General features: G+C 35.2%; 1 protein-coding gene across 4 annotated transcripts in view; it reads right to left on the bottom strand.

Annotated features, from left to right (window-relative positions):
- Nucleotides 1-216: 216 nt before the first annotated feature.
- LOC149532442 (uncharacterized) overlaps nucleotides 217-26,739 on the bottom strand; it is a 73,805-nt gene continuing 47,282 nt past the window's right edge. For 2 of the 4 annotated variants that reach the window (XM_089803618.1, XM_089803617.1), the window contains 3 exons: nucleotides 24,975-25,052; nucleotides 20,873-21,011; nucleotides 217-667 (listed from right to left, as the gene is read on the bottom strand). In XM_089803618.1, the coding sequence (XP_089659744.1) occupies nucleotides 656-667; nucleotides 20,873-21,011; nucleotides 24,975-25,052 (229 nt within the window). In that variant the 3' untranslated portion in view covers nucleotides 217-655. Of the gene's footprint in view, nucleotides 668-20,872; nucleotides 21,012-24,750; nucleotides 24,867-24,974; nucleotides 25,053-26,739 lie in introns of all 4 variants that reach the window. The other 2 variants (XM_089803619.1, XM_089803620.1) reach the window with 2 other exon arrangements.

The following is a 26,739-nucleotide window of genomic DNA, read 5'->3' as shown; positions in this document are numbered from 1 at the left end:
TTTATACTATAATTGTTTATTTAGTAAGTCGGGAACTTGGAATACACCTAGAATTTAGGACTGATAACGTAAACATAATTGCTTATTTAGTAAGTCGGAAACTTGGAATATGCCTAGCATTTAGGAGATTCCATTGTGAATGTTATGTTCTAGGAAACTATGCACAGAAAGTGTCTAACTCGGTAAGAATGACAAACAGAACACAAGCCTGTGAAATTTTGAGAGAAGGGTTAAAATTCACTATTTACATTAAGATAATCTCATTCCCTGAAATGCAACTCAAAAAACAGTACAAAAGTGCTCTGTAAGAACCCTATTTGACATGGAACAACTATACAGTCTATGATTACGAGCTTCTTTCCAATTCCAAGTAGCATACAAATCTTTCCAACTGGTAATGTTGAAAAAACAGTTTCTCCAGCACTGCAAGCACTCCAAGTTTTAAACAATTAAATATTCTTTACAAAAATTTCACCAATTAGAGAGTTTAAATTTGGGAATTAATCCTTGGCATTATCAATCTGACGGTAGAAGATAAGGCCCAAAATTACTATAAATTTTGAAAAAACCTTCACTCTTTTATGCTATCCAGATCAAAGACCAGGAACTTTAGCTTGAATCAGTCTGCATTTCTTCATAAATGTTGGCTTCCTCATTAAATTTGTACCTACAGAAGGTAATTCATAGAAACTTCAGTTTATTCATTAATTGCCAACAAAAATAGGGGTGTTAAAATATAAGACTTCAACCTCAAATTTTGAGCAGAAACACAAAAAAAAAATTATACTAGAACTAAAGAAGCTAATAATCATCTAAAGTTGCTAGATTTCAATATCAACATAAGTAGTGTCCAGACATTAATCTTGGGTCTGTCAAAAATGTAAGACTCAACTTCCAAGTTTGAGAAAAAACACAAAAGGCATATCAGACTTGGAAGCTAAAATCATCTAACGCTGCTAGATTTCAAGTGCTCTGCACAATGTATTGATCTTTGCCATGGGAAGAGCTGCCCCTAAAGGTTCTCTTTTAGTGTTTCTTCTAAATCTGTTTATCCATGTGTGATCTGTCCTCCCCATGTTTTCCTCTCAGTAAATTCTTCTTGTCCTCTCTCAGGGGACATTCTTGGTTAACGTGCTGGATAGGCCCACCAAATGGCCATGTTCACGACATTCCACACCCAGGGGGAATATTCTCATAATCCACAGGTTACTTGGAGTCAATCCCTATCATGACCAAGATGAAGCTACAGCTAGCAACATTTCTTTCAAATTAATAATGGTACATATTCTCGCATAATTGAAAATCCCTAGACACTCATTAAATTCAAAGGCAATAAACAATATACTAACTCACCCATTGCTGCTGTGAATTTTCAAAGGATAGATTATTTCCAGTATTCACTGCAATACAGGCAACCTAATTCATATTCAAACTGGTGTTGGAAGCTCAATGGTGAGATTGACAACAGGAGAGTAATGCTTCATGGAAGAACCAGATATTTTATAAAGTAAAAGTCTTCTAGTAAACCCATATTCTTTTCCTATCTGATGGAGACAATAACAATGAAACATCTTGATTCTTCGGCATTGTCGGAGCATTTAAAAGTCTTCAAGGTTTACAGTTTTCTTGCACCCTAATCAGAGTTTGGGGGCAAGAACCACCCCCATGAATCTACAAATAAGTGCTTTTTCTGTGAGCAGCCATAGTTTATTTTCCATATCTGTGGAAAGTTTACTGTGGTGGGCTTTCCATAATAACAGCCATTGTTCTTTCTGCTGGGCATGGAACCAAATGAGTTGCAGCATATCTTCCTAACAGATTTGATTTTTATAAGTAGGGAAAGGTGGTCCAAAAATAAAGACTTCAGCTTTTGTGGGGAAGCAGATTCAAATGGATCATAGAATTTCAATTTATTGAGCCACCATTCTCATTAAGTAGTCAAATTTATTACAGATGCGACTCACATACACACTTCCAACACCCCTTGAATGACGAATTTCAGCAAAAACAAAATATGCAGGTTTGGTACAGAGGTCTACTAACATTGCTGATTGTTCTACAGTAATGCAAATGCCATGGAACCAATGAAACAGGGTAAACAAGATTTCTGAAAAAAAAAGCCAGAAAAATAGAAGTCAATACATGATAAACCCATCATTTGTAGTGGGTTGACTGTTGCAGTAGTGTCAGCAATTCTACTTGTGTCCTGACAATTTCACATTTGGTGGTGGCTATGCTATCGGCGTGGCAGTAGTGTATGTATCACCACTGTTTGTCCCTACATTGCTCAATCAGGTATGCATATGGTATGGCACTAAGGAAAATTTTTGGGAAGGGATGGGTATCACATACAAGAAGTATATAAAAAACATTTATTTATTGAACCTTAAGAAAGAACAAAATCCAGAATTCCACACCACATAACATACTTATGTAAAACAAAGCCATAAATATTACAAATTGATAATATAATATACTGATTCCTATGTTACCGGACAGTCCCCTATAGCTACCAGTTTGGGTCCTTATCTGCCCTAGATTTGGATACAAGTTCGGTTAGACAAGTGATGCAAGCATGGTTCTGCAATTACCTTATGGATTCGTCCAAGACAAACCCAGGAAAATCCATCATGAATTTTGCCATTTTCCTCTGCTACCACAACAAACCTGCCAGTTTTCCTCTATACACAACAATTTTATTGTCCGACATTTATTAAAAGAAATACTGGTAAAAACCCTAGACATTTTTTAAAACAAACTTTAAAATCCTACACAAAAACAACTCCAGAATTGCAATCTCTCTGTATTAGTATTTTCACTAGAGTGTGATGTCTGACTAATTCAAGATCTTTAGACCATTCTGAGAAAACCTTGTAAAAGATGAAATAGAGGATGGCATCAACCATAGTAGAACTCGGAGGGGATTCTCTATATTCATAATATTTGTAGTGTAAATAAAATTTATTATTAATACCAAAACTTTACTAGTTATGCATATTAATTGATAGGCAAGAGCCTACAACACAATGGTAACTTGTGAGCCTCTCATGTAGGAGGTATTGGGTTTAAGTCTACTCGAGCCTAATGTACATAATAATAGAAAATTCCAACAAATAATAATAATCTATCTAGGCTTTGCCCATTTATCAATAATAACAAAATGTATATTAATTGATTTTTAAAGTCTATAATATATGTTAATATTATATTTGATTCTTTTTGGCACAATGCAAGATAGGAGAATCCCCAAAGGAGATACCCTAGCCCCCAGCAAATAACCACACAGCGGAATTTAAATTTTAAACAATAATGCAAAGATTTAGATCCACAGAAATGCCAATTCTCGTAATAGAATCATAAGGTTTTCATTCAACATGCCCAGTTGTAAGGTCTTCCAGGTTACGGCCAAATCAATGCAATTACAATAGTAATTCTGCAAGACCTCGCAAGATCCATATTACGATACTAGATAGTTTCTATTTTCTCTGTCTTTCGTCTTTTTCTAATGGTAACTCTTTATGTAATGTTTCCATAAACTCCTTATGTTCGTTATGGAAACTTTTTCGAAAACTTTCTTTTTCACCATACAAGAATGCTTCTATTTCCTCTCTCTTGTTCATTAAAGAAACATTCTCTTGTATCTTGTATATATAGTTCATTCATGATCTTTGTTTAATAACACATTCATTATTTTACCATAATATAGTATCAAAGCAAATTCTTGGCCTCTTCAAAAAAATTAATTTCATTTTGAAATTAGTAGTTCAAAATTTTCGAAACAATTGATAACGTGTTCAAAATTTGAATATTTTTTTCCTCCAAACCCGACTAGGGATTTGGCGTCTACTTGTTTTTTGCAAATTTTTTTGTGCTGCATGGTTTACAATCTGCCTTTTTTTTAAAATCTGCCCTTTGTTCAAGAACTAAGCAAAAAATTTCAAGTCTTTAAATCTGACTATGAATTTTTTTGAAAACACTCTATTCCTGTGTCAGATCAACACAATTTTTGCATATTCCTAGTGGATTTTTGCAGATCCCAACTGCGTTAGTCTCACATTTTTTGTGTCTCAATTTTCGAGCTAGTGGATTCAATATCTAGTTTCAGATTCTTTGTGGGTTTTTTGAGCTCTTATCCAGGTATCTCTTCAAATTTTCTAGGTCTTCCGTCATTTTGTCTCAAAGTCTATGCTATCTCTGATTTTTCACGCTTTTAATTGAAAAACATGCAATAGCATCTCTCACCAATCTCATGCTAGAAGGCAGTTAGTATTTCAATAGAAAGAACTACAATACTTGGAAGCAGAGAATGATGACAATCTTCGAGTACCATCGCCTTCAGGCGCTTGTTCTGGGCACTAAGACTTGTCCTACCATGATTGATGCTACTCAAGAGAAGTTTGATGAGCGTAATTGTAAAGCGGCTATTCTTATTAAGCTTTCAGTTACTGATCACCAACTGCCTCAAGTGTCATCTGGCAAGACAACTGCAAAGATTTGGGATACCATATTACAAAGTAATTGGAAAATATTTGCTTCCATATTATGGTAAATTAATGAATGTGTTATTAAACAAAGATCGTGAATGATCTATATACACAAGATAGAAGAGAATGTTTCTATACCAAACAAGAGAGAGGAAATTAAAACATTCTTGTAGAGTGAAAAAGAAAGTTTCCATAACAAACAAGAGGAGTTTATGGAAACATTACAAAAAGAGTGACCATTAGAAAAAAACAGAAGAGAGAAAATAGAAGCTATCTAATATCGTAATAATCCAAACTCCTAGCTAGCCCACATCTATAATAGCACATGTTATCTAGTAGAAACCCCAAGAAGAATCTAAACTTGTGCTCGCAAGCCACCAAGCAAGCGTCTTGTTTCCCAAGCCCACACTTAGCTACTAGCTTTGCTCAACTTTGCTCCTTTTATCTACTCCCTACTGAACTGAATAAATCCTAACTCTAGACTCCACAAGACTCTCTACTTATACTAAACCAAGCCACAAATTGGCCATGAAGATAAGTGAAAGGTAGCAGTACAATCTAGATTTGTATACAGTCTTTTTTGACACCTTTGTCATTGATGTCAAAGGAGGAGTGATATGAAAATTGTATATGAAAAAAGAAGAGAAAATTCTATGTACATGTAAGGGGGAGTATACTATGCAATAAAGTATGATCAAAGGGGAGAAATGAATATCTCCTTATATCCCTATGTAAAGGAGATAAGACGGTGTAAATAGGAATGATCCACATTTTTGTAAATTTTGTAACTGCCATGTGAAGACATTCGCAGTTTTTGAAGTTTTGAGTTTTTCAACTTAGCCATAATAGACATTAAATAAACATTCACATTAAAATACAACCTCGAGCTACAAGTCGGTTTGACTACAAACATTAAATACATGAACTAATTAAATTAAATACATGAACTAATTAAATACTAAGAGCAAGCCACAAGTTTACAATGCATTACTAACTCAAAAGACTACATAAGAGCTTGCGCACTTGGACATAGGTCCATGTGCCATCCAATGATCCAAATCCAAGAGCGTACACGCCAACTCCCTCAAATTGAAGCTCACGAATAGAATCTCCAAAGTCTGCCAGTAAGTCAAGAACACACGACCAACAGTCACCAAAACAGCTCTAACTCCAAGACGATAACTCCAAACTCTATGCGCACTTAAGACAAGGTTGCCCAATATGTCTCGAACATATCCCCAACCACATGAACCATAACTCCACAAATTCAAGCTCGAAGCCCCTACATACAGGATTGTTGACTTCCCTAGGATGCTTGTGCATCACTTTTTTATGTTAATTATTAGTATTTGTCGGGCATGGTACTGTTCCAATGAGATTTGATCAACTAGTTATTAAAAACAATAATGTGAACTAGTTATAAAGCACATATTTTTTACTTTCCAAATTTATTTTCTATTCTAAAGTTTCCATACATATTATTTAAGTTTCTCAATTATAAAATCTATTTTTCTTTATTATGATTGGCATTTTAAGGAATGGAATTTTTTAAAGAGTTCTAAAGCTTTTTACTAAATTTTAGGATTTAATTTTATACTCTTGCATATTGCTTTATTTTTTAAGATTTTTTTCATATTTTTTAAAGAGTTCTAAAGGTTTTTACTAAAATTTAGGATTTAATTTTATACTCATGCATATTGCTTTATTTTTTAAGATTTTTTTCATAAGAAACTGTTACTAGATAAAGTAAATTCTTTAAATGGGATCTTTTTATATTTTACAATTTTGTACAACTTGGGTACAATATTATCCAAAATGATTTACTCATACAAAAGACTTAAATTGAGATTTTAATATATATAAAAATTGTATTATTTATTTTTTTTATTTTTTATTTTTTTGATCGATAATAAGATATATTTTATTAATAGTCAAAAGTTACATATCAGAATTACAGTGTAATCTTCATGTTTTGAAATCACCTTTCATCTGCTATCTATACCCCATCCATACTTGCAAAATTTACATCTGTTCCGAAGGCTACCAACTATACATTTCTGGCTTTTTATAAACATAGCTTCACAGATAAAGACCTCCCAGACCCGTTAATACATAATAAGACAAAAAAATTTACCAAAAAGGGCAAAAATTCTTGCTACAGAATATCATCTTTCGATTGATTCATGTTCTATTCTGCTTCGATAATCCACAAACGTTCTCCAACCGTTATACTTTGACCCGTTGAGCCTTTCTTTCCTACTGGAGCTAAACATCAAAACCTCCCTTACCTTTCTTCTGTGCTTGAAACTGCATTCTTCAAAAGGGAGTATGACAACCCGGCTGACAAAAAAACCAAAAAACCTTTCATCCTCCAAACCCGTTATGCTCTGCACCTTCCTCTAGCAAAACACCTCTTTCCTGGGATGATCATGTTTAAGGTCCCACTCTGTTTCTGTTCATTGAAATCTAGGATAGCATTTTTGAGGGTTGTCCATGCTGCTCGGCGTTCATTTACATAAGCCTCTCTATCCATTTGTCCATGAGGCCAATTCACAAAAGTGACAACGCCTTTCTCCCTTCCCTCCTCTTCATCTTCAAATCCCTCGCTGTAATCGGAAGCCCAGCCCAGATGAGCCCATTCCAACAGTGATTCCATGTTTGCATCCTCAAAAAGTTGCCTCATTACCCATCCTACAACTTGTTCATGCTCGCCAACCTCTAAGCCCCATGCCATTGTCATAGCAGCAATGTCGGCCTAGACTTTCCACCTATGCTCCGCTTCCTGAAAAAGAGGACCCAGTGTTGCCTATAGTGCTTCCACCACTGCTTGAGATGGGCATTTAACCATCTTTTTCAATCTTTGGTCTGCAACTCGCCCAAATAAAGCTTTCTGTTGGCGCTTAGTTTTGAACATGAATGAAGGCTCCATCCCTGCTCTCTCCAAACTATTCAACTGTTGTAAACACACCCGTCTGCTTCCCTCCTTTCTTAACAAACCCGAATACGTGCAATGCTGACAATTTTCACTAATGGTGATTACCACCTTACATTTCACTTTATTGTAAAGCCTACGATCACTCCATTTGAAAGATTTCGCATGCTTGTCCAAATTGAGGATCTCTAAAATATAATGCCAAGCCCTCTACCTCATTAATTGGTTAATATATGCATCCTTACAACTTATCTGCTTAATAATTTAAAAAGTGCTCCTTTCATATTTTCCTTCTCTAACCTTATTTTCTCATCATTCAACGTTGGTGCCCATTTGGATAACATGTCTGCTTCATTATTACCTTCTCTTTTTATGTGGGATATTTTGAAGTCTTCAAATTTATGTAATTCTTGCTCTATGAGATTAATAATTGGTTGCAAATGCCATGCATTAACACTAAGTTTGGAAATTGCTTGCACTGTAATCAAAGAATCTCCTTCTAAATGGATTCTTTTAATCCCCTCCTTAACGGCTAATTGAACAGCTATCAGAGTTGCTTGGCATTCTGCAATATTATTTGTTCCAATAGGAAGTTTTTTCGCTCCTACCATAATGAAGTGCCCTTTGCTGTCTTTGTAAACTATCCCAACCCCTGAAACACCTGGATTGCCTTTTGTAGCTCCATCGAAATTAACTTTGGCCCAACCTTCTTGTGGATTTTCCCATTCAATCTTCTCCTACCTCTTTACTTTACTGCTTGTAACCAATGCTCCTGAAGGTGATTTAAATCTTATCTCCGGCCACGATATCCACATAAGTCTGTCGTCTTTTGTAAAAGGGGTCTTCATTGCTTGTTTCCTTGTTGTCGACACACTGACTGTTTCTTCTATTGCATTGGTAATTCTGTTTAAGCATCTCCTCAAACTCTCTTTTTCACCCCTAAAGATCCTCTTGTTTCTTTCCTTCCATAACTCCCATATAATCAAGTAAGGGGCTACTAACCATATACTCGATAGAGTTGATTTCCCATTTCTCCTTGGCCATCCATCAAAGACCTCCCTTAGCGAATGAGCTCTTGGACCTTGCCAACGTAATTTAAATTGACCCATATCCCAACATTTTCTTGCATATTGACATTGGATTAATAGATGATCTATGGATTCTTCTTGTCTCTCACATAATGGGCATCTAGATGGGCCTATAATCCCTATTTTCCTCAGTCTTTTTGCTGTTAGAATTCTCCCTTTATAAGCGAGCCATGCAAAAGCCCCAGCTTTAGGCAATACATCCTTATTCCAACATAGGTCTTTAGAAAGGAAGCCTTCCTTTCCTGTTTCCGCTAAAAGATTATAACCTAGTTTGACTGAATATTTGCCTGATAAGGATCCACACCATGCAATTTTGTCTTTCCTCTTAGTTAGCAACACAGTCCTATCCTTGAAGATATGTTTCATCTGCAACTTTTGTTCTTCTGTCAAGTCCTCCCTTGACACATCCCGCCAACACCATTCTTTACCAATCAGGCCTTCCTTTTTGGTCAAATAATCTTTAACTGAATTACCCCATCTTTCTTTAAAGTAAGATTTCAGTTCATTATTCTCATTTGCTTCTCCAAGAACTGCCAACCCATTTCATGAGTCTTCCCAAAATTTTGCAAATTTCCCATCCCCTATCTGCCATGATATATGCTTAGTTATCACTTGTCTACAAGATAACATAAAGTTCCATATAGCTGAACCTTTCGATGGGTTCCGGATTGTAAAAATCCTCTGATCTTCCATTGAGTCTAAGTATTTGCCTTTCAAAACTCTTACCCAGTAAAGTTGTGGATTCTCATATATTGCCCATATTGATTTTGCTCCAAGTGCTTTATTCATTAAATTCCACTCTCTTAAGCCAGCTCCCCCTTCTTCCTTGAGTCGACATATTTTTTCCCATGCTAACAATGGAATCTTGTTGTCTTCATTGGCTCCATTCCAAAGAAACTTTCTCATTTTTCGTTCCAATATCCAGACCACTTTTTTTGGAATAACAAGGCACATCATTGCAAAGACCGGCATAGCGGAAAGAACTATTTGGAGCATTAGTATTCTGCCAGCTAAGGACAGCCATTTACCTCGCCAACCTTCCATTTTCTTTTGACATTTTTCAATAAGCTTATCCCATAAATCAGTCTTGTTTCTTCTTTGCAAAAAATGGGATTCCTAAATACTTGTTTGGCATTAGCCCCATTTTTATATCCAAAATACAACAAATCCTACATTTCACACTTTGAGGGGTATTGAAGAAAAAAACTCTGACTTTTTCCAGTTTATAAACTATCCCGAAATTTTACCATATAACTCTAAAGTGTCTTTCATCACCTTTGCTTCCTCTAGACTAGCTACTCCTACTAAAAAGGTGTCATCCACAAATTGTAAATGTGTGAGGGGTTTGACTGTTTCTGTGATTTTTATCCCCTTCCATAAACCTTGCTCTCTTTGTTTTTGTATCAACCTACCCAACACTCCTGCCATTATGATGAAGAGGAAAGGTGATAGTGGATCACCTTGTCGAATACCCTTTTCTTGTTCAAAAAAGCCTTGAGGGCTCCCGTTTATCAGAACTGAAAAACAAGGTGTTTGTATACAACTTCTCACCCATTGGATCCATTCCTTGCTGAAACCAAATCTGCTAAAGCACATCCAGCATAAAGCTCCGATTTACCTCATCATATGCTCTTCTAATATCTAATTTGACCATCATATTTTGAGATTTTGAAGCTCAAATGGTGTGCACTGCCTCATGAGCCACAACTACCCCTTCAAAAATCGATCTTCCTGGCAAAAAACCACTCTGTTCTGTAGAAATGATCGAGTTAAGCACTTGCTTAAGTCTATTTGCCATTACCTTTGAAATGATCTTGTAAACTATGTTGCATAAAGAAATAGGTCTAAAATCCTCAAAAGTTTGTTGTGTTTCCTTCTTTGGCACAAGGGCTATAAAGGTATTATTGTTATCTTTCAAAATGAAACCTCCTTGCCTTGATTCCTCTACTACTTCCCATAAATCATTCAGAAAAATAGTGCTCGATTTTTGAAAAAACAGAGCTGGAAAACCATCAAGCCCTGGGGCTTTATCCCCTCCTAGCCCTTTTAAAGCTTGAACTACTTCACTTTCTTTAATTGGATCCATAAAAGCTTTGTTTTGAGCTTCAGTTATCGCTGCTGGAATGAGATTCAAAACCTCCTCAATCTCAGCTCTGTTTCTTTCTTCTTGCTGACCTTTATGTGAGAAAAAGTTTATAGCTTCCATATTTATTTCCTCACTATCTTTCTTTAGAACTCCATCCATATCTTGGATTTCATAGATTCTATTTGCTGCTCTTCTAACTTTCACCGAGTTATGGAAGAAAGTGGTATTTCTATCACCATCTTTTGGCCACACTTCTCTGGATTTCTGCCTCCAATATATCTCCTTTATTTAGACAATCATTCAATTCCTTCCTAAGTAATTTCTCCATTTTAAAATCTTCTTCAAACATACCATTTTCTATAACTTTGAGACTTAGAATTTTTAACTTCTCTTCAATATTCTTTTTTTTATCAAAAATGTTACCAAAATGTTCTTTGTTCCAAATTTTTAATTGCTCCTTTAGAAATTGCAGCTTTTTAAAGAAAATAAAGGCTTTATTACCTTTTCTGGGTGGGGCATTTTTCCACCACTCCTCAATCAAGTCTGAGAAACCTTCAGCTTTTAGCCACATTGCTTCAAATTTAAAGGGGCATCTATCCGGAGTTTTTTCATCTTGAATCCAAAGAAAAATAGGAAAGTGATCTAATCCTTGGTAAGGGAGAATTTCAGCATCACAAGACCAGTTTACCTCTACCCAATTCCCTGCCACTAAAAACCTATCCAGCTTTTCTACTATATGCACAAATCCTTCTCTTCGATTGGTCCAAGTGAAATCTCCTTTTTTGAAATTTATATTTACTAATCCATTGTCATTGACAAAAGCACTGAAATCTTTTTGGCTTTCAAAGAGCCATCCTTTCCCCCCTTTTTTGTCTTCTGGATTTAAAATAGCATTAAAGTCCCCTGCTAAAATTGTCACCTCATTGCCCAACTCCTGTACTTTCCCAGCTATAAACTGCCATAGCATTCTCTTCTAAGCATTATTGTTTGGGCCATAAACATTTATCACCATAAAGAAACAATGAAGATGTTTAACATAAACCTTTGCCCATTGCCAATTTGTATTTGAAATCGATTCCGAAATTGTGATAGTTTCAGGTTTCCAAAGAATCGCCAATCCTCCTGAAGCTCCCATTGCGCCTGTCAACAAGCATTCCCATCTTCTAAATTTGTTTTTAAAGCTAGCAAAACCTTCTTCTTTGATCTTAGTTTCTTGAAGAAAAACTAGAACCGGCTTCGATTGATCAAGGCACCTTTTGATCAATTGAATCTTGTCAAGGGCATTGCAGCCCCTAACATTCCATGATAGTGTTTTCATGGCTCCTGCCCCTAACATTCCATGATAGTGTTTTCATGGCTCCTGGGAAAAGGCTAAGCCTTTTCCCGAGCTCAAAATTTTGGTTTGGCTTGCTTCTTTGCCCACCATTTCCAGCTTCACCTTGATAGGTTTTGGACCTCTTTTTCTCTGGCTTCCTACATTAGGCTTCTTTTTGGTGCTAGTTTGTTCTAATGATCTCTCTTCCTGGATTCCTAGCACCTCTGATAGGCCGAGATCATTTAAAAGGTCCTCGTCTATGGTGACACCTCCTCATCCTTTCCACTACAACTGTCCAGAGTTTCCTTAAAGGATTCACTTAGATTTCTGCTTGGGGAGACTTCAATGTCTTTGAAAACTAATTCATCATTTTCTAAGAGCACCCTTTCTCTCGGAGTGTCATTCACTACAACCTTTTCTCCTATTGGAGACTACTGATCATGCACACTGGGAACTTCATTCTGTTCTTCCACCCTAACCAGATTGTGAGGAGAGTTTTCCTTCCTTTGCTGATCTCTTTCTTCTATTTGGATGCATCCTTGCCCATTAGTATCCTTCTGAGCTAACTCTTCTTCCCATGGAGTTTCTATTACCACTTGAGTGGAGTTTTCTTTTTCCCCTATAACACCCATCACTTCTTCTCTACTCTCCCTACCCCTTTCCTCTATCATCATTTGTTTTAAAGGTTCCTGAATTTCCTTTTCATTATTTGTGGGGGTCTGATAGCTTGTTTGTTGATCCTATAACACCTGATATTCTTTTCTCTCCAAATCATCTAGAAGTTTGTCTACCTCCAAACCTTTTCCTTTCTTGTTTTTGCTATTCGAGACAACCTCTTTTTGAGTGTTTTTTTCCTCCCCTTACCATATTTCAATCTATTGTTTCCAAACCCCATATTCCGTGCTTAAGTTAATGAAATCTAGGCATGGATTTCCTTCCTTCAAAAGGATTAAGAGCCTTGGATGGGAAGATGAATCAGTTTTATTAAGGACCATCTCTGAGCTTACATAATCACCTATTATGTTTCCAATCTGTTCTAACACCTTCTCTCCCCAATATTCTGTCCGTAAATTGTGAAGATTGACCCAGACAGGGAATGGCTGTAATTTTTCTTTGCTCGGGTCAAAATTTGGCATCCACTCCTTAATAATGATACCCTTTCCCTCCAATAGATAAGGGTCATTGCTCATAATGGCATCTTTATCTGCTCTACTCGGTGCTATTCCCATATAAAAACCATTTGTAAGGGTTTTTAATCTACATTCAACCCCCCATAAAGATTTGCAACCCTGCCGAATAGTTCTAACTGATGGCCATGGTCCTAGCCATTTAAAGAAAAAGGCTTTCTCTCTTAATTCACTAACTGTTTCAAGCAAGTTTTCACTATTAATACGGATGATAGACATTACCTCATAAGTAACATTATCTTCCGAGTTGTGGGCTGGTTCTTTCTCCACTGCTTTCTCCCCCTTCACCGCTTCCACTGTCTGCTTCGGCCTGTAAAACTTATGAGCAATCTTGGAGTAATCAAACTTATCAAACCGTTGTAGAATAGATCACTCCTATTCCTTCCATTTCCCCATTTCCACTCATTCCCTCCATTCTGCCCTCTCTAAGGGGGATTAAAACACCCAAATTCATGATAAAAGGTTTTTGCTGGTTGCCCCCCATTCCACCTGAACCGGTTCATTGGCCATTTTCTATTAAGTTGATCCCCGTAAAGCCAACCCTCATGGCGTTTGAAACCCGAGCATCTATCATCAGCTTGCCCAGACAGCCCTCTTCCACTAACAATTGATCGTTGCCCCCATCGTTCAAATCTCTGGTTCTCCCGTTCACGCTCCATCGTGACTCAATTCCCCCTTGTCCGATACCTTTTGATGCCTACATATTTATTTTTATTATTATAAAGATTTATTCGACAAATTTATCTATAGACTAAATTTATTAATAATAAATTTAAATTATTTTATTTATTATTTTGTAGAATATTTTTATTATTATTTAATTTTAAATTAGTTAAAAGTTAATTATTATATTTGTACCCATGAATCGGTGTTACCCGGGGACACATCCCCAATAAATTTTCAACCGTCCCTGCCTCAAAAACATCTCAAAGACTTGGGGACACCTAGGACTTTGACTTTAACTTCTAGAACAAATTAGACTTTGACACAAATTTGGCAAATGAATTATGTTGATTCTTATATTTTAAAGTTCTATTATGTATAAGTACATGCTTTATCCATGTTTTCATATAAATATTTTAAATTTCTTTATATATTTTAATTTTTCCTATTGTTATATAGTCGTCCTCATTTGCTGTATCCCCCCGTTCCCAAAATCAGCATAAAAAATTGTCATTCCAGAAACCCATCCCTTTGTCCCTTGTCGTCCCCATCCCAGAAACTCGGGGGAACATAGTCGTGAATAGGTCTAATGAGGTTAACCTCAATCCCTTTTCTCCTATAGCTTCAGTTCATTGGAAAAACCATAGGATGGATGGTGGAAATGCAATTTTGATGGGGCTTCTAAAGGCAATCCAGGACTCTCAGGGGTAGGCTTTATTATTAGAGATAGAAATGGAGACCTCATTGCATTAGGGGGAAAAGACTTCAGGATGGAACTAATAATGTTGCAGAAGCAGAAGTAGCCTTGTTGGCAATTAGAGCTTCAAAATATCTGGGGGTTACCAAGTTACATGTGGAAGGTGACTCACTCATCATTATCAATGTCATCATCAAAGGTAACATGGATGCCTGGCACTTACAAAACTAAATTATCAACATTAACCAAAAATTGGCCACCCTAGAGGATTTCAAAATCACACACAGTAAAATGGCAGCCAACTTTGAATCTCAACATGTCTGAAATAGTATTGAAGACTTCCCAAGTGTACAATGGAATGATGTAATTCTACCAAACTCCAGGGCCGAATCCCGCAATAGGACACATCCTCAATCTCATAAATGATTAGGCAATAAAGGTTAATGTGTAGCGTGCCACATTCAAAAAATAAAAGGTGGATGTGATGGGCACTTATGGCAACACAACTCACCACCCTTGTGGAAACTTTTTAACTTCTCCTTCTGAGCCGACACTCTCCAAATCAATGTCATTTGATTTCCACAATCCATTAGTAATACATCAAAAAAATTCTGGAATTTGATTGTGTCGAATTTTTTAGCATCAACGTTTCGGATCACACACAGTGATCCATCATCAAGATGAAGAGGTTGATGCTAAAAAATTCGACACAATCAAATTCCAAAATTTTTTTGATGAATTACGCTCAAACTTTTCAGTGTTATTGAAGGCAATTGTTGGGTGCAGCAATGGGGTCAGCCTTCACTCTAAAATGCTCTAGGCAATATTTCTCTATTCTCTTGCACTCTTCATCCTCATGATGGATCACTGTGTGTGATCCGAAACGTTGATGCTAAAAAATTCAACACAACCAAATTCCAGAATTTTTTTGATGAATTACTCTCAAGATCTTTTCCAGTGTTATTGAGGGCAATTGTTGGGTGTAGCAATGGGGTTAGCCTTCACTCTAAAATGCTCTAGGCAACAAAATTCATTTCATGATGTTAGTGGGAAGGGCAGTTTGATATCCCCATCAATATTAGTAACACATATAGATAAATAATAAATCAATAAAGTAATAATAATAACATAATTATGATTTATTATAATCATACTATTATATTGCATAATCTATTACTACTAAAATATGAGAACTAAATATAACATAATATTTAGATTAATAATATATAAAGTAAATATAATATTATTAATATTGAAAAGAAATATAATTGATATAATCTTATATTATTAATATGATGTATATGTTATTATTAATATAATTATTGGGCAAAGACAACTCTTAGAATGGAAGCATATATATATATAGATATATATATATATGGAATAAAAACTTTGGGTAATAATCATCGAGAAAGATGAAATAATTCTGCAAGAAGCAAATTGAGGTATAATTAATTTAAAGTCCCAACAGGGGACATTACATACAGGATGAACATGTTTAAATTTGTTCACCCTAGACTTACTGATGTTGAAGAGCTGCTTCTTTTGGTGGAGAACAAGCATCGCACAAACACGGATGTGTACTCAATGATCCTAGCTTGGGCTCTTCAAGTGGGCAAGTCTAAAGGCATTGTGCGGTTTGCAATGCAACAACTAGTGCCGGCATGAGCCATACTAGGATTAGAGAAAATTCTTGCTACCATTTTCCTGGTTGGGGAATTAATCTGGGATAAAAGAAACTAGCATAGAGAAAATCCCTGGTACAAACTCACACTATTCGTTTAGAGATTTGTAGAGATTCGAAGGCACAAATGGTTTAGGCATGTCAGGTAAGGTTGGTTTGCCCTAAAATTGGTGGTCATGCAACACATTATAGACTAGGTCATAGAGCAAATGAAGGCCAAGGTTGGGTGGACTCAAGAGGATGAAACCAGGCTTCGAGAATGCATGTGAGAGCGAGCAATGGCCAACCAAAAGAACCAAGAAGACAACTCCTAGTTTGAGGCTAAGTTGAATGCTATGTTGCAGAAAAGAATTGAGGGATTTCTCCTGAGTGCCCTAGGATGAAGCAAGGTTGCTTCTGGACAACCCAGTGGCGATGGTGTGTGGTGGGTGTGGATGTTTGTTTGGGGTTTTTGTTGTTTTTTGTTAAAATGTTTTAAGCTTTAACGTTTGATAATTAGCAGGTGAGTGATTCCCTGTTTTGGGGGTGTTGGCACGCTTGCTCCTACAGCAAGGCATTGTCAAATGTCTAGTTTCTTTGTTCCTTTTTTATGTTTGCTTCCTGGAAGGCTGTTTGTAGATAAACATCCTTAGGATTTCCTACATTAATTTTGTTGATAGTATGTACATGTAATTGAACAAGAAATTGTTTAAAGGTGTTTCTGGTTTGAGATAAACAATGTCTTCAAGGTTACTAATTTAGGGCTGTAAAGGGTGTTTCAATGTAAAGAAGCATGGTGGTAGGGTTAGCTGTTTAAGGTTACATTTCAAGCTTTTTGGTTGCCTCACTTAGGATTGTTGGCAAATTAAGAATGTGGCTAGTTTTCATGATCCAGCCTTACCAATTTTGACAAGTTTGCAGAGAAGCTCACAATGGGCAATTCAGGCATGGTAATAGGGTTAATCGATATTGTAATTTGCCAGATTATGTTTTTAAATTTTTGGTTCATTGGGCATAGAAGCTATTGTAAATTTTGAATCATGAGCCTTATAAAATTTTGTTATTCGAGGACTCTTTAATGTATTACTCCTTACTTTCTGAATAAAATAAAATCTTATTACCGAGAAAAACAATTATTAAATTTATTTATTTACTATTTATTCATATTACTTCTTATATTTTTTATCTACTTTTAAAATGTTGTCATAATTCATATATCACCTATATAGAAAACTAATTTATTATAATAGGTATTTCCCATTGTGTGACTACAATTATTATGAAATATTTTTATTTACTAATTACTAATTGAAACAATTGTTCTTATTCTATATATTCATAAACAATTTAATTAATTGAAGCAATTGCTCTTATTATTAATATTTATTACTTATATTACAATATTATTGGCAAGTACTCATCACTACATGGCACTTATTTATATAATTTTACTATAATAGTATAATATTTTGCTAACTTACATACTAGCTAAGAGTGGCATGAGGGCCCATGAAAGAACAATAGAATATTTTGAAATTCCTTTTGGCTCGTTTTTTTAGAGTACAACTGCAAGAGAATGGCTAGTTGTCTCCAAGATGGTTGGGTCCCCAAAATTCTAAGGAACAAAGCCATCCTTGTGAACTACTCACATTCCCAAGAGAACACAGCCAAGGAAAATTTGATGGGGTTGACAGGGGGTCATTTCTGAGGCATCTCCACATTATCAAAAACTGCCAAGCACACATCCTTGGCCATTATCTCCAAGAGGCCTTGCGGCTACGTCTTCACATTTTATAGCTTCAATTACCATCAAGATAGACTTTGGACCAGCTCATCACCTCCTTCGCTTCAGATCACACCAGATCTATGAGGTGTCGGAGAGGGTACACTTGACAGCACTTGATCCTCCCGCTACTTGTGGTTGCCTTGTACGCTTTTCAGTCCCCTAGACCCTTGTGGTCTCTTGTTGGACATTAATAAATTTATCTTGTTTTTTTGCTGAAGGGGCACCAAAACATTCATTTTAAGATATCATGAATTGAAGTCTTCAAGGAAAATTCTGCAAGTTAACATCTCTATAAGTGCCCAATAAAAGGCAAACTAGTTTTCACAAAGTTAAAGGTTTCAATCTGTATGTACTGTTAAGTGTCATTGATGTCAAGAGTTTTAATTTGAAATACTGGAAACCACTTTAAACATTTTATGTTTTTATCTGTTGTTTATAAGGGCAAGATGATTTTCAGCATTAAATAGTCTGGAGTATGTATATTAACTCTGTCACAGAAGTTGTTCCTTTCACAGGCTGTATAAACATTTAGCTGTGCACATAAGTGTATTGTGACGTCATAATAGACTTTGGTTACAACAAAACTCCTGCAAATACGTGCAATATTCTGGAAACGTAAATAATGGGATGAAGGTATCTATTTGACTCAGTGAATAGAAATTCGAAATTTGATTAAATGTGTGAAGGCCTATAGAATGAGACACGATAATTGGAAGTAAGAGACCGCATACTCTGAAAGTTTTTGAACCTCGTCATGCTTTGAAAAATATTAAACATAGTTGTTGTTGCCATCTGTCACAGAATTGACAGTATGTTTCTGACGTAAATATTGACATGGTCTGAATTCATTATCTTTTGTCTTCAGAAGAATCTGCCGTTTATTGAGAGCAATGATGGTAATCAAATTTCAAGGTGGTCTACTGCTATCAGGTTCTACCATGTCTTCAAACAGCAGAACAAACAACACATTCCAGACTTATGATTATACATACATATTGGTTGGAATATCTTCAGAAGCAGCTTGCATAAAGACAATCGAAATGTGCCACATCAGACTAAGTGCCATGCCACGTCAGACTAAGTGCCAAGTCACATTTCTTTAAACCGATGGCAGAATAATAATGACAAACTTGTTTAAACAGCAATTATTTTCATGTTAATACAAACCGACAACTATCCAATAAAAGCACTTTGTGTTTATATAACTATCAGGATGATTTATAAGTCAGTATGCCATGACTGTTAAGACAAATAATTAAGACTTACAAAGAGCTGTGCCAGACAAAATACAAATACAAGGAGGTTGAAGACAGTCTTTCCATTTTGTAGTTTGCAATCAAACAACTTCCACTTACATGTGTGTGCGCACACGTGCGTGTATGTGTGTATCTGTGTGTGCGTGTGTGTAGTCTTTCTAATAAGAATGTGTGGTAATAAGAGAGTATGATGAATATTTAATTCTGCTTAGAGTAAAAACACAGAATTGATAAGTGGCTGACAGAAACACAAAGGAGCTTTGTATAGGAAAGACTTACACAAGAAGTTGGATCAGTTGGAGCAGATACATTGCACGAGGCTGAAGGAAATTTGAAAAGGCAGTCTATGTGGGTGTTCACATACAATATTCTAATTTCAAAAGGAAGGTTTTAGGTATACATAAAAGCCTATTAAAACGAAAATCTGATATGATTCAAGTCTTATATTTATCATAGAAGATTGTATTATCAGAATCCTGGAAAAGTTTATCTTCTGTAAACTATGAAGTCTCAGGAGACAGCACAAAGTAATTCTGGTTGAAACTACAGTGTTCATGGTTATACAATTCTCAGAAGAATGTTTGCTTTCAGGTTGAAATAAAATAGAAACATTTCTTCACATCAGGTGGAAGTAATCAATAAATGAACATTTATACATCTCCGATTATGTACATTGTTCAGAGAAAAGTTGTAATCAGTTTACAGTACTTTCATCTATGAGGGGTGTCACAGAAGTCTAATTCACTTATTACAACTTTTAGTTTAAATTGCAGTACAAATTGGTTTCAAAATATTAATCAGTTGCAATTGAGTTGGCTGTTGTATTTGGGTTGGTACTCAGTCAAGATGAGTAGGTGCAAGTCTCCATGGAACAATGCCTTTTATAACCCTATCAAATTGATCACATTGATCTTCAGATCTATTTTAATCATGGGAGTACCATGTGCCCCATTATTCTATTGATATTGGCATAAACAATCATAGACAACTACAATGTGTCCCAAATCTAGAGCTAGCATGGAGTGGGTCTTTAGTACAAGACATTAGCTTGAAAGGATACATAACAATGCAAAATTTGTATGTTCTGTGTGATCTAGAATTAATAACTTAGTTGGGAGCACCCACTATATCAACTACTCACGCTACTCTCCTCTCCCTACTCCCCACAGACAAGTTAAGATCTGATCATGTACTTTACAACATAATATTGCATTGTGAAATAACGATGATTTAATGGCAGTGTGAAATGTGCTCCTTACTTATGCATTAAGATTAAGCTGTCATGTACCTCCACTGGGCACCATGCTGTCTATTTTGTCCTTGCCAACCCCAACCCCTGAGAAAACATGTTGAGATCTAATAATGTATTATGCATCTTCATAACGTGGCTATCAATTATGAACTCATGAAATGATGTTGTGGATGGTATAACTTAGGCTTATGAATTGCTTTTTACCACCATTGGTGCCATGTTGTCTATGAGGGCCCCCATAGTTCCAGTGCAAATGGTCAAATCTAATAACTAGATATTGTTGTTTTTATGATCAGATTAATAAATACTGGAGATTTTAAACTAAATAACACAGTATGTACCCAGGGAAAACATTCAAGCTTGAAGGTGAAAAAACCAGCAAATAATCTCTGATTATACTTATCAAATGATTAAGGCCTGAATACAATTGTCAATAGCAATCTATGATCAATCTGCAACGTACCACTATTGATTTGTCAATCAATATGAACCATTCTGAATAAGTGTCAGTTTGTAGTCTCTGCCTGAGAATGTATATCGATCTGTGTGGACTTATACACACACACATATATATACACACATATACGCACACACATGTATACCTGAAAATAAGATCGCTGCAATATCAAGTCGGTGTATATTATGTCCAATCGCTGCAATATCACATTACTCTGTGTGTGTGTGTGTGTGTGTGTGTCCAATCACTGCAATATCATGTCACTGCATATGGCTGCAAGTAAATATATATACCTCAATATAGGATCGCTGCAATATCAAGTCAGTGTATATTATGTCCAATCACTGCACTATCACATTACTCTGTGTGTGTGTGTGTGTCCAATCACTGCAATATCACATCACTGTATGTAGACGGCTGCAAGTAAATATAATAATCTGCGATGTGCATTGATTGACCTCCAATATGTGTATGTCTTCAATGTTTTTTAATGATCAACTCAATGCAATATAAGACCCCTTTATTGCCAGCGTGCCCCTTTATTGCCAGCGTGCCAGCAGGCATCTCTTGGATAACCAAAAAGGCATGTCTAAAAGTAACCCAAACTAATTGCAACTTCCTTTAATCGCAGATACTCATATAACAGTTTGTTACAATCTTAACAATTGTTAATCGCCGATTTGGAGATTGATTAATTTCATTGCCGTTTTGATAGTTGTCTTCATACTTGGTTGGATGAGATGTTGGTCTGATGTCAATGGATCATTACCACTACTGAGGGTGTTGATTAGTCATAATTATTAATGTCTCAAGTGATGCAGTGCATCACTGAAGACTCTATCCGCATATATCAATGTGGGTGAGATGCTTGGCTAAGGACTAACTTGAGATAATAGAGTTAGCCTCCCAATGCTAAATTCAACAGATATTCTTATAAACACCATCCTAAAGAATTGTCTAGTGGAAATGGAGAAACCTACATGCATCTATTCATTGAAAACAAGGAAAACTCGCAAACAGAAAGGCACATAGCTTCCATAGCACAACTCAAAATGCAAGATAGACAAAATACCAAATCAAATTTAAAAAACATATTAAACAATTAAAATTAAAAATCAAATTTCATGCACTCACAATTAATGAACACAGAAGCTAATAATGAATAGAATTGCTTCTTGCTTCAAAGTTCATATCTGACATAGCATCCTAAAACTTCTAACACGTTCCCTATCTTCCTAAATTTTGCTGCATTGTTTCACTTTTGTCATTAATTCAGGATTTGATGCAATTTAGATTAAAAATGAATAGAATTGTAACTAGATTCAAAGTTCAATATCTTACATACTACATAGTATCATAAACTTTTAATGCATTTTGTGTCTTTCTAAATTTTGTTGCATTGTTCACTGTTTTTCTTAAATTCCGAATTTGATACCTTTTAGCTGAGTTGCCAATTGCAGTACGGTTTCATGTATGAGATATGAGTTTGGGTATGGCAATGCGATGAATTTTCCCCCTGGGTACGGATACAGATATACATACATACATATATATATATATATATATATATTTTAATTATAAGTTTGAAAATGTTTATATGTTTGAATATTTAATAAAACTATTAACAAAACAATATAATTAAATAATTAAAAATGTTTAAAATTTTCTTTTAAGATATTAACTCATAATATATCAATAATAAATGTATTATAATATTATAACTGTAGTTTAAATATTTTTTTAAAAATAATTTTAACATATGCAATAAAGAGCAAAATTAAATATCAAATCAACTAATTTAAAATGTAAAGTACAAATAAATTATATTGGACCTGAGAAAGGAAAAATAGAATAAAAACAAAACTTCAAAAATAAATTTTACTAGAAAGCTGAAGCTTCCCCTTCCATCACATGCAGAGGCAAGGCAAAAAGGCACTGACAGATGTTTCCATATTCATTCTGTATTGCATGGACCCTGTTTCTTATTCTCAGAGTCCGCCGAATCTGGTGTGAACCTAGGGCCAACTGTGGCAGCACCCAAACACGAAGCGAATAAGGACCAGGACCTGGCTCCAGGAGTTAAATCTGATATCCTAGCATTTCGGTTTACAAACAAATTATATATATGTATTATGTATAATACTTTATTGGCTTTTTGTCATCTCAACTACTGTTTGGAAATCGGATTCCTTGTTTCCCATCCCTATCCCTATCTCCTGGCAATAAAGAAACAGCCATAGTTGATGCTATATCGTAATATTTGTGAATATGTTTTTGATTTTGGATAATGTCCAAGATGTACTAGGGACTTGTAGAGGATATTCTCTCCCAGTCCCCTTGCTTGTGGTCTTTTGAGGGACTTCAACCCTCCCCACATCAAATGCACAGAAAACAACAAAAAGCCATTTTAAAATAAATAGAAGTTAAAACCCTAAAAGAAGAAGGCCCACAAATGCTCTCAAACCCAAAACACCTTTAAAACCCATACCCTTCCTATTTGGCACACACCCGAAAGTAAAGAGGAAAAGCAAGGAAGACGGAGGAAGAGAAGCAGTTTCCAAGGAACCAATTGTATGATGACTCCATCTTTTGAGTATGTTACTCAATGTCCCTATGCATGATGCAAAATTACTTTTCTATTATGTCTATATAAGTATCAGTCTATCAAATGACTTCTGGAATCAATGAATTGATTTTATATTTACTCTTTAGAACTAAGTTTCCGGTTCGAGTTTGGGTTCAACTTCGTGTTCAAAGAACCGATTCGCTGGTATAGCAAAATTTTGAGATGGGATTTGGGTTGATTAGTACAAAAACATGTAAAAAATATCTATATACGCATATGAATACAGCCTAGAAGAATGAATTAATCTTAGAATGCCACATAGTATCATAAAAACAATAAAAACACTATAAACTTGTAATCATCGTATCATATCTATTATCAACAACAAAATACTACAATAATATCGAGTTCAAGTATCATTGTTTTGACTTTCAACAATTAAGACTTTATACTAAGTTTCAATCATCTAATGGGTTATCTAAATCTACATCTTCTTTGTCATCAAAGGCATTAGTTGATTCACAAACTGTGCCAATGTCAATGGATCAACTGCACTAATAACATTCCTACTTTCCAAGTTGTTAAATGCTTATTACTACCTTGTACAGAGAGCTTGTTTTTTTGTAATTAACATCCTACTTGAAAAATGTTATATTAGTAGCTTGCAATTCCCTTTACCGATTGATATTGTTTAATACTTAAAATATGATTTATCACCATACAGAGCTTCCAATTAATCGGACAGGGGTCATTAACAATAATTGGATATAAAGAATTCACTGCACGAAATCTTGGGGGCTTATAGCATCATATAGGGAGAGTTGAAGACAGATTTTTGAAGCTTGATCAAGTGTCACAGCTTTATTCCTACTCATTTGCAAGATTTTGGCTGAAAGAGGTAAGTTTCCATTAAGACTTGGATGCTTCCACTTCTCAGCTTGCTTCATTTGAGGACTTGGAAGTGAGAACACTATTAGTGCAAGTGGTATTGGCATTGCTTGTGGTTCATCTAATGCCAATGATGATGATGATGCTGTTGGTGATTTAGAGAATCCATTTTCGTATTAAAATTTAAAACTAAAGTTCCAATTGTTGAAAGAATGATACTTGAACTCAATATTATTATTTTAATATTTTGATATTGAACTTGAAATATATGATGCTGCGAAGGTATGATTACAAGTTTATGATGTTTTTGTTGTTTATACGATAATATATGACATTATAATATTAGAATCTTAATCCATGCTTCTAGGTTGCATAAATAACCTGAATGAACCCCAAAACCCCATCTATAAAAAAATTCAAACCAACATACCAGGTTCTTGAACACGAACCGGCAACTTAGATCATTTTAATAGTAATTCCTTTCTCAGCCCCAAAAATACAGAAAAATAGTTGCCATCCATGAAATCCGTCCTTGCATACTTGACACTAAAAGAAACACTATTTAAAAAATGGTCTAGGGAGAAACACTATTTCTATATGGTCTAGGAATGCAATCTTAAGAACAAAAGAAAATACAGAAGTAGACGCATATACCATTTTCCTGTTGTCGCACTGCAGAAAAATCCTGTACTTGGGTCATAATAATAACCTAGGCTGCTGCTATAGTAATACCTGCAACCAAGGCAGCGATAAAATTTATGATTAATAACAAACTATTAAAGATGGAATTGCAATTAGCAGATTGCTTAAAATACAATAAAGAGTTGGTATTTGTGGATATACAGCGATTGAATTTTAAAGAACAAATCAATTTTACACTGAAAAAGTACATTCCTAATTATCTACTTTATCTAAAAAGGAAGTTTCAAACTTGAGAAGAAATTAAGCTCAAATTTACGAAACTAGAGAAGAGAACACTTAAACATTTCATTTTTCTAACCATTTAAATACTCTTGTTCCCAAAATATTCTTCTCCTTGCACTTAAATTGGATGAAAACATTTTAGCTAATCTCAAGCTCTCAACCATCAATTGTGCTAAACAAATGTACCATATGTCTACCGTTTTCTAGTTCAATTACAAATTTATTGGGTTCTCATCTCTCATTTTCCAACTCCCATTTATTATGTTTGTAGCACTAATACTCGAGAAAACTTTTCCTAGCTGCATTTTAGTAAAAGCTTAATGCTTTCACCTCTTTGTGGCTCGGAAAATGATTAACCATATTTTCTAGCATATCTCAAAGGGGGTCTGGTTTAAATAATTTTCCTTTACCCAAGCTAGCCTACCACTTTGTTGAAATCCATGTCCTAAGAAAAGAAATTTGCATCAATCTTCGTGTGTACTAAAAGGAAATCTAGGCCTTGTTATAAATTTTGCACTCAAGAAAATGCTACATATCTAAAGATGAAGCCATGTGTTAGTTCTAAATTACTTTGCTGAGATTGTCCATACTCTTGTGAGATCCTTAGCCAAAGTAGACCTACTTGTTCTCTAAATTACTTTCCTGAGATGGTCCATACTCTTGTGAGTTCCTTGGCCAAAGTAGACCTACTTGTTCTCAAATGAGAAGAGCAACCCAAGTCTAATATTAAGGACTCCTTTTCAGATGGCCTAAGCTCTACTAAATTATTTCAATGTTCGTTTGGCGATATGTTCCCCTTGATTTAAGAAAAATAAAGAGAAGAAACTTGGCTTAGGCAGTGTGTGTAGGTACAATTGCAATCCCAAGAGAAGTCGTATGGCAATTTTCATTCAAAGTTAAGATACTGTTGAAGCTAAACAGTAGTAGTATTTTTCCATTTGATAAACTAATACCGTGTGGTAAGCTATGTAATAGTTCCAATTTTCAATTTACATTAGTGATACCTTGAATTTCATCTAAATCATCACCATAAATGACACTTCTAGAAATCACTTATAGTATTTTCTTAGATTCCCATTTCTAATATTTTGTGCAACATAGTTGTCTATTAACCATATAGGTTGACATGTACAAACATAATACCTTATCATTATTCGAGTCTTTGTAAGTTTGCACACTTTGTTTATGATCTTACTGTTCGTTTTCCACGATCGTTGCAAATGTACTAAGCACTGCCATTTATTTGGTATGTGTTTTTTAATTGCAACCTCCCCTTATATTTATAAGAGAGTAAGAATAGAAATGTTTATTCATTATCATAATTAAACTCTTATAGTTATAGATATCAAAAAACCAAAACTCGGAATCGGATCAGAATCGGCAAGGCTGACTCAACTCGTGAATCAGCCATAAATTGGCTACGAATTGGCAAAGTGAAAAAAACCTTAAAATTTAGAGATTTTAATGATTCTAAACTTATTTCATGCACCCTTTA

The sequence above is a fragment of the Cupressus sempervirens genome, chromosome 10 (genome assembly GCF_028749045.1).
Source record: "Cupressus sempervirens isolate cs-2001-9-10 chromosome 10, ASM2874904v1, whole genome shotgun sequence".
NCBI classification, from domain to species: Eukaryota; Viridiplantae; Streptophyta; class Pinopsida; order Cupressales; family Cupressaceae; genus Cupressus; species Cupressus sempervirens.
The sequence above is the reverse complement of the archived record's forward strand: the minus strand, read 5'-3'. Positions and strand labels throughout refer to the sequence as shown.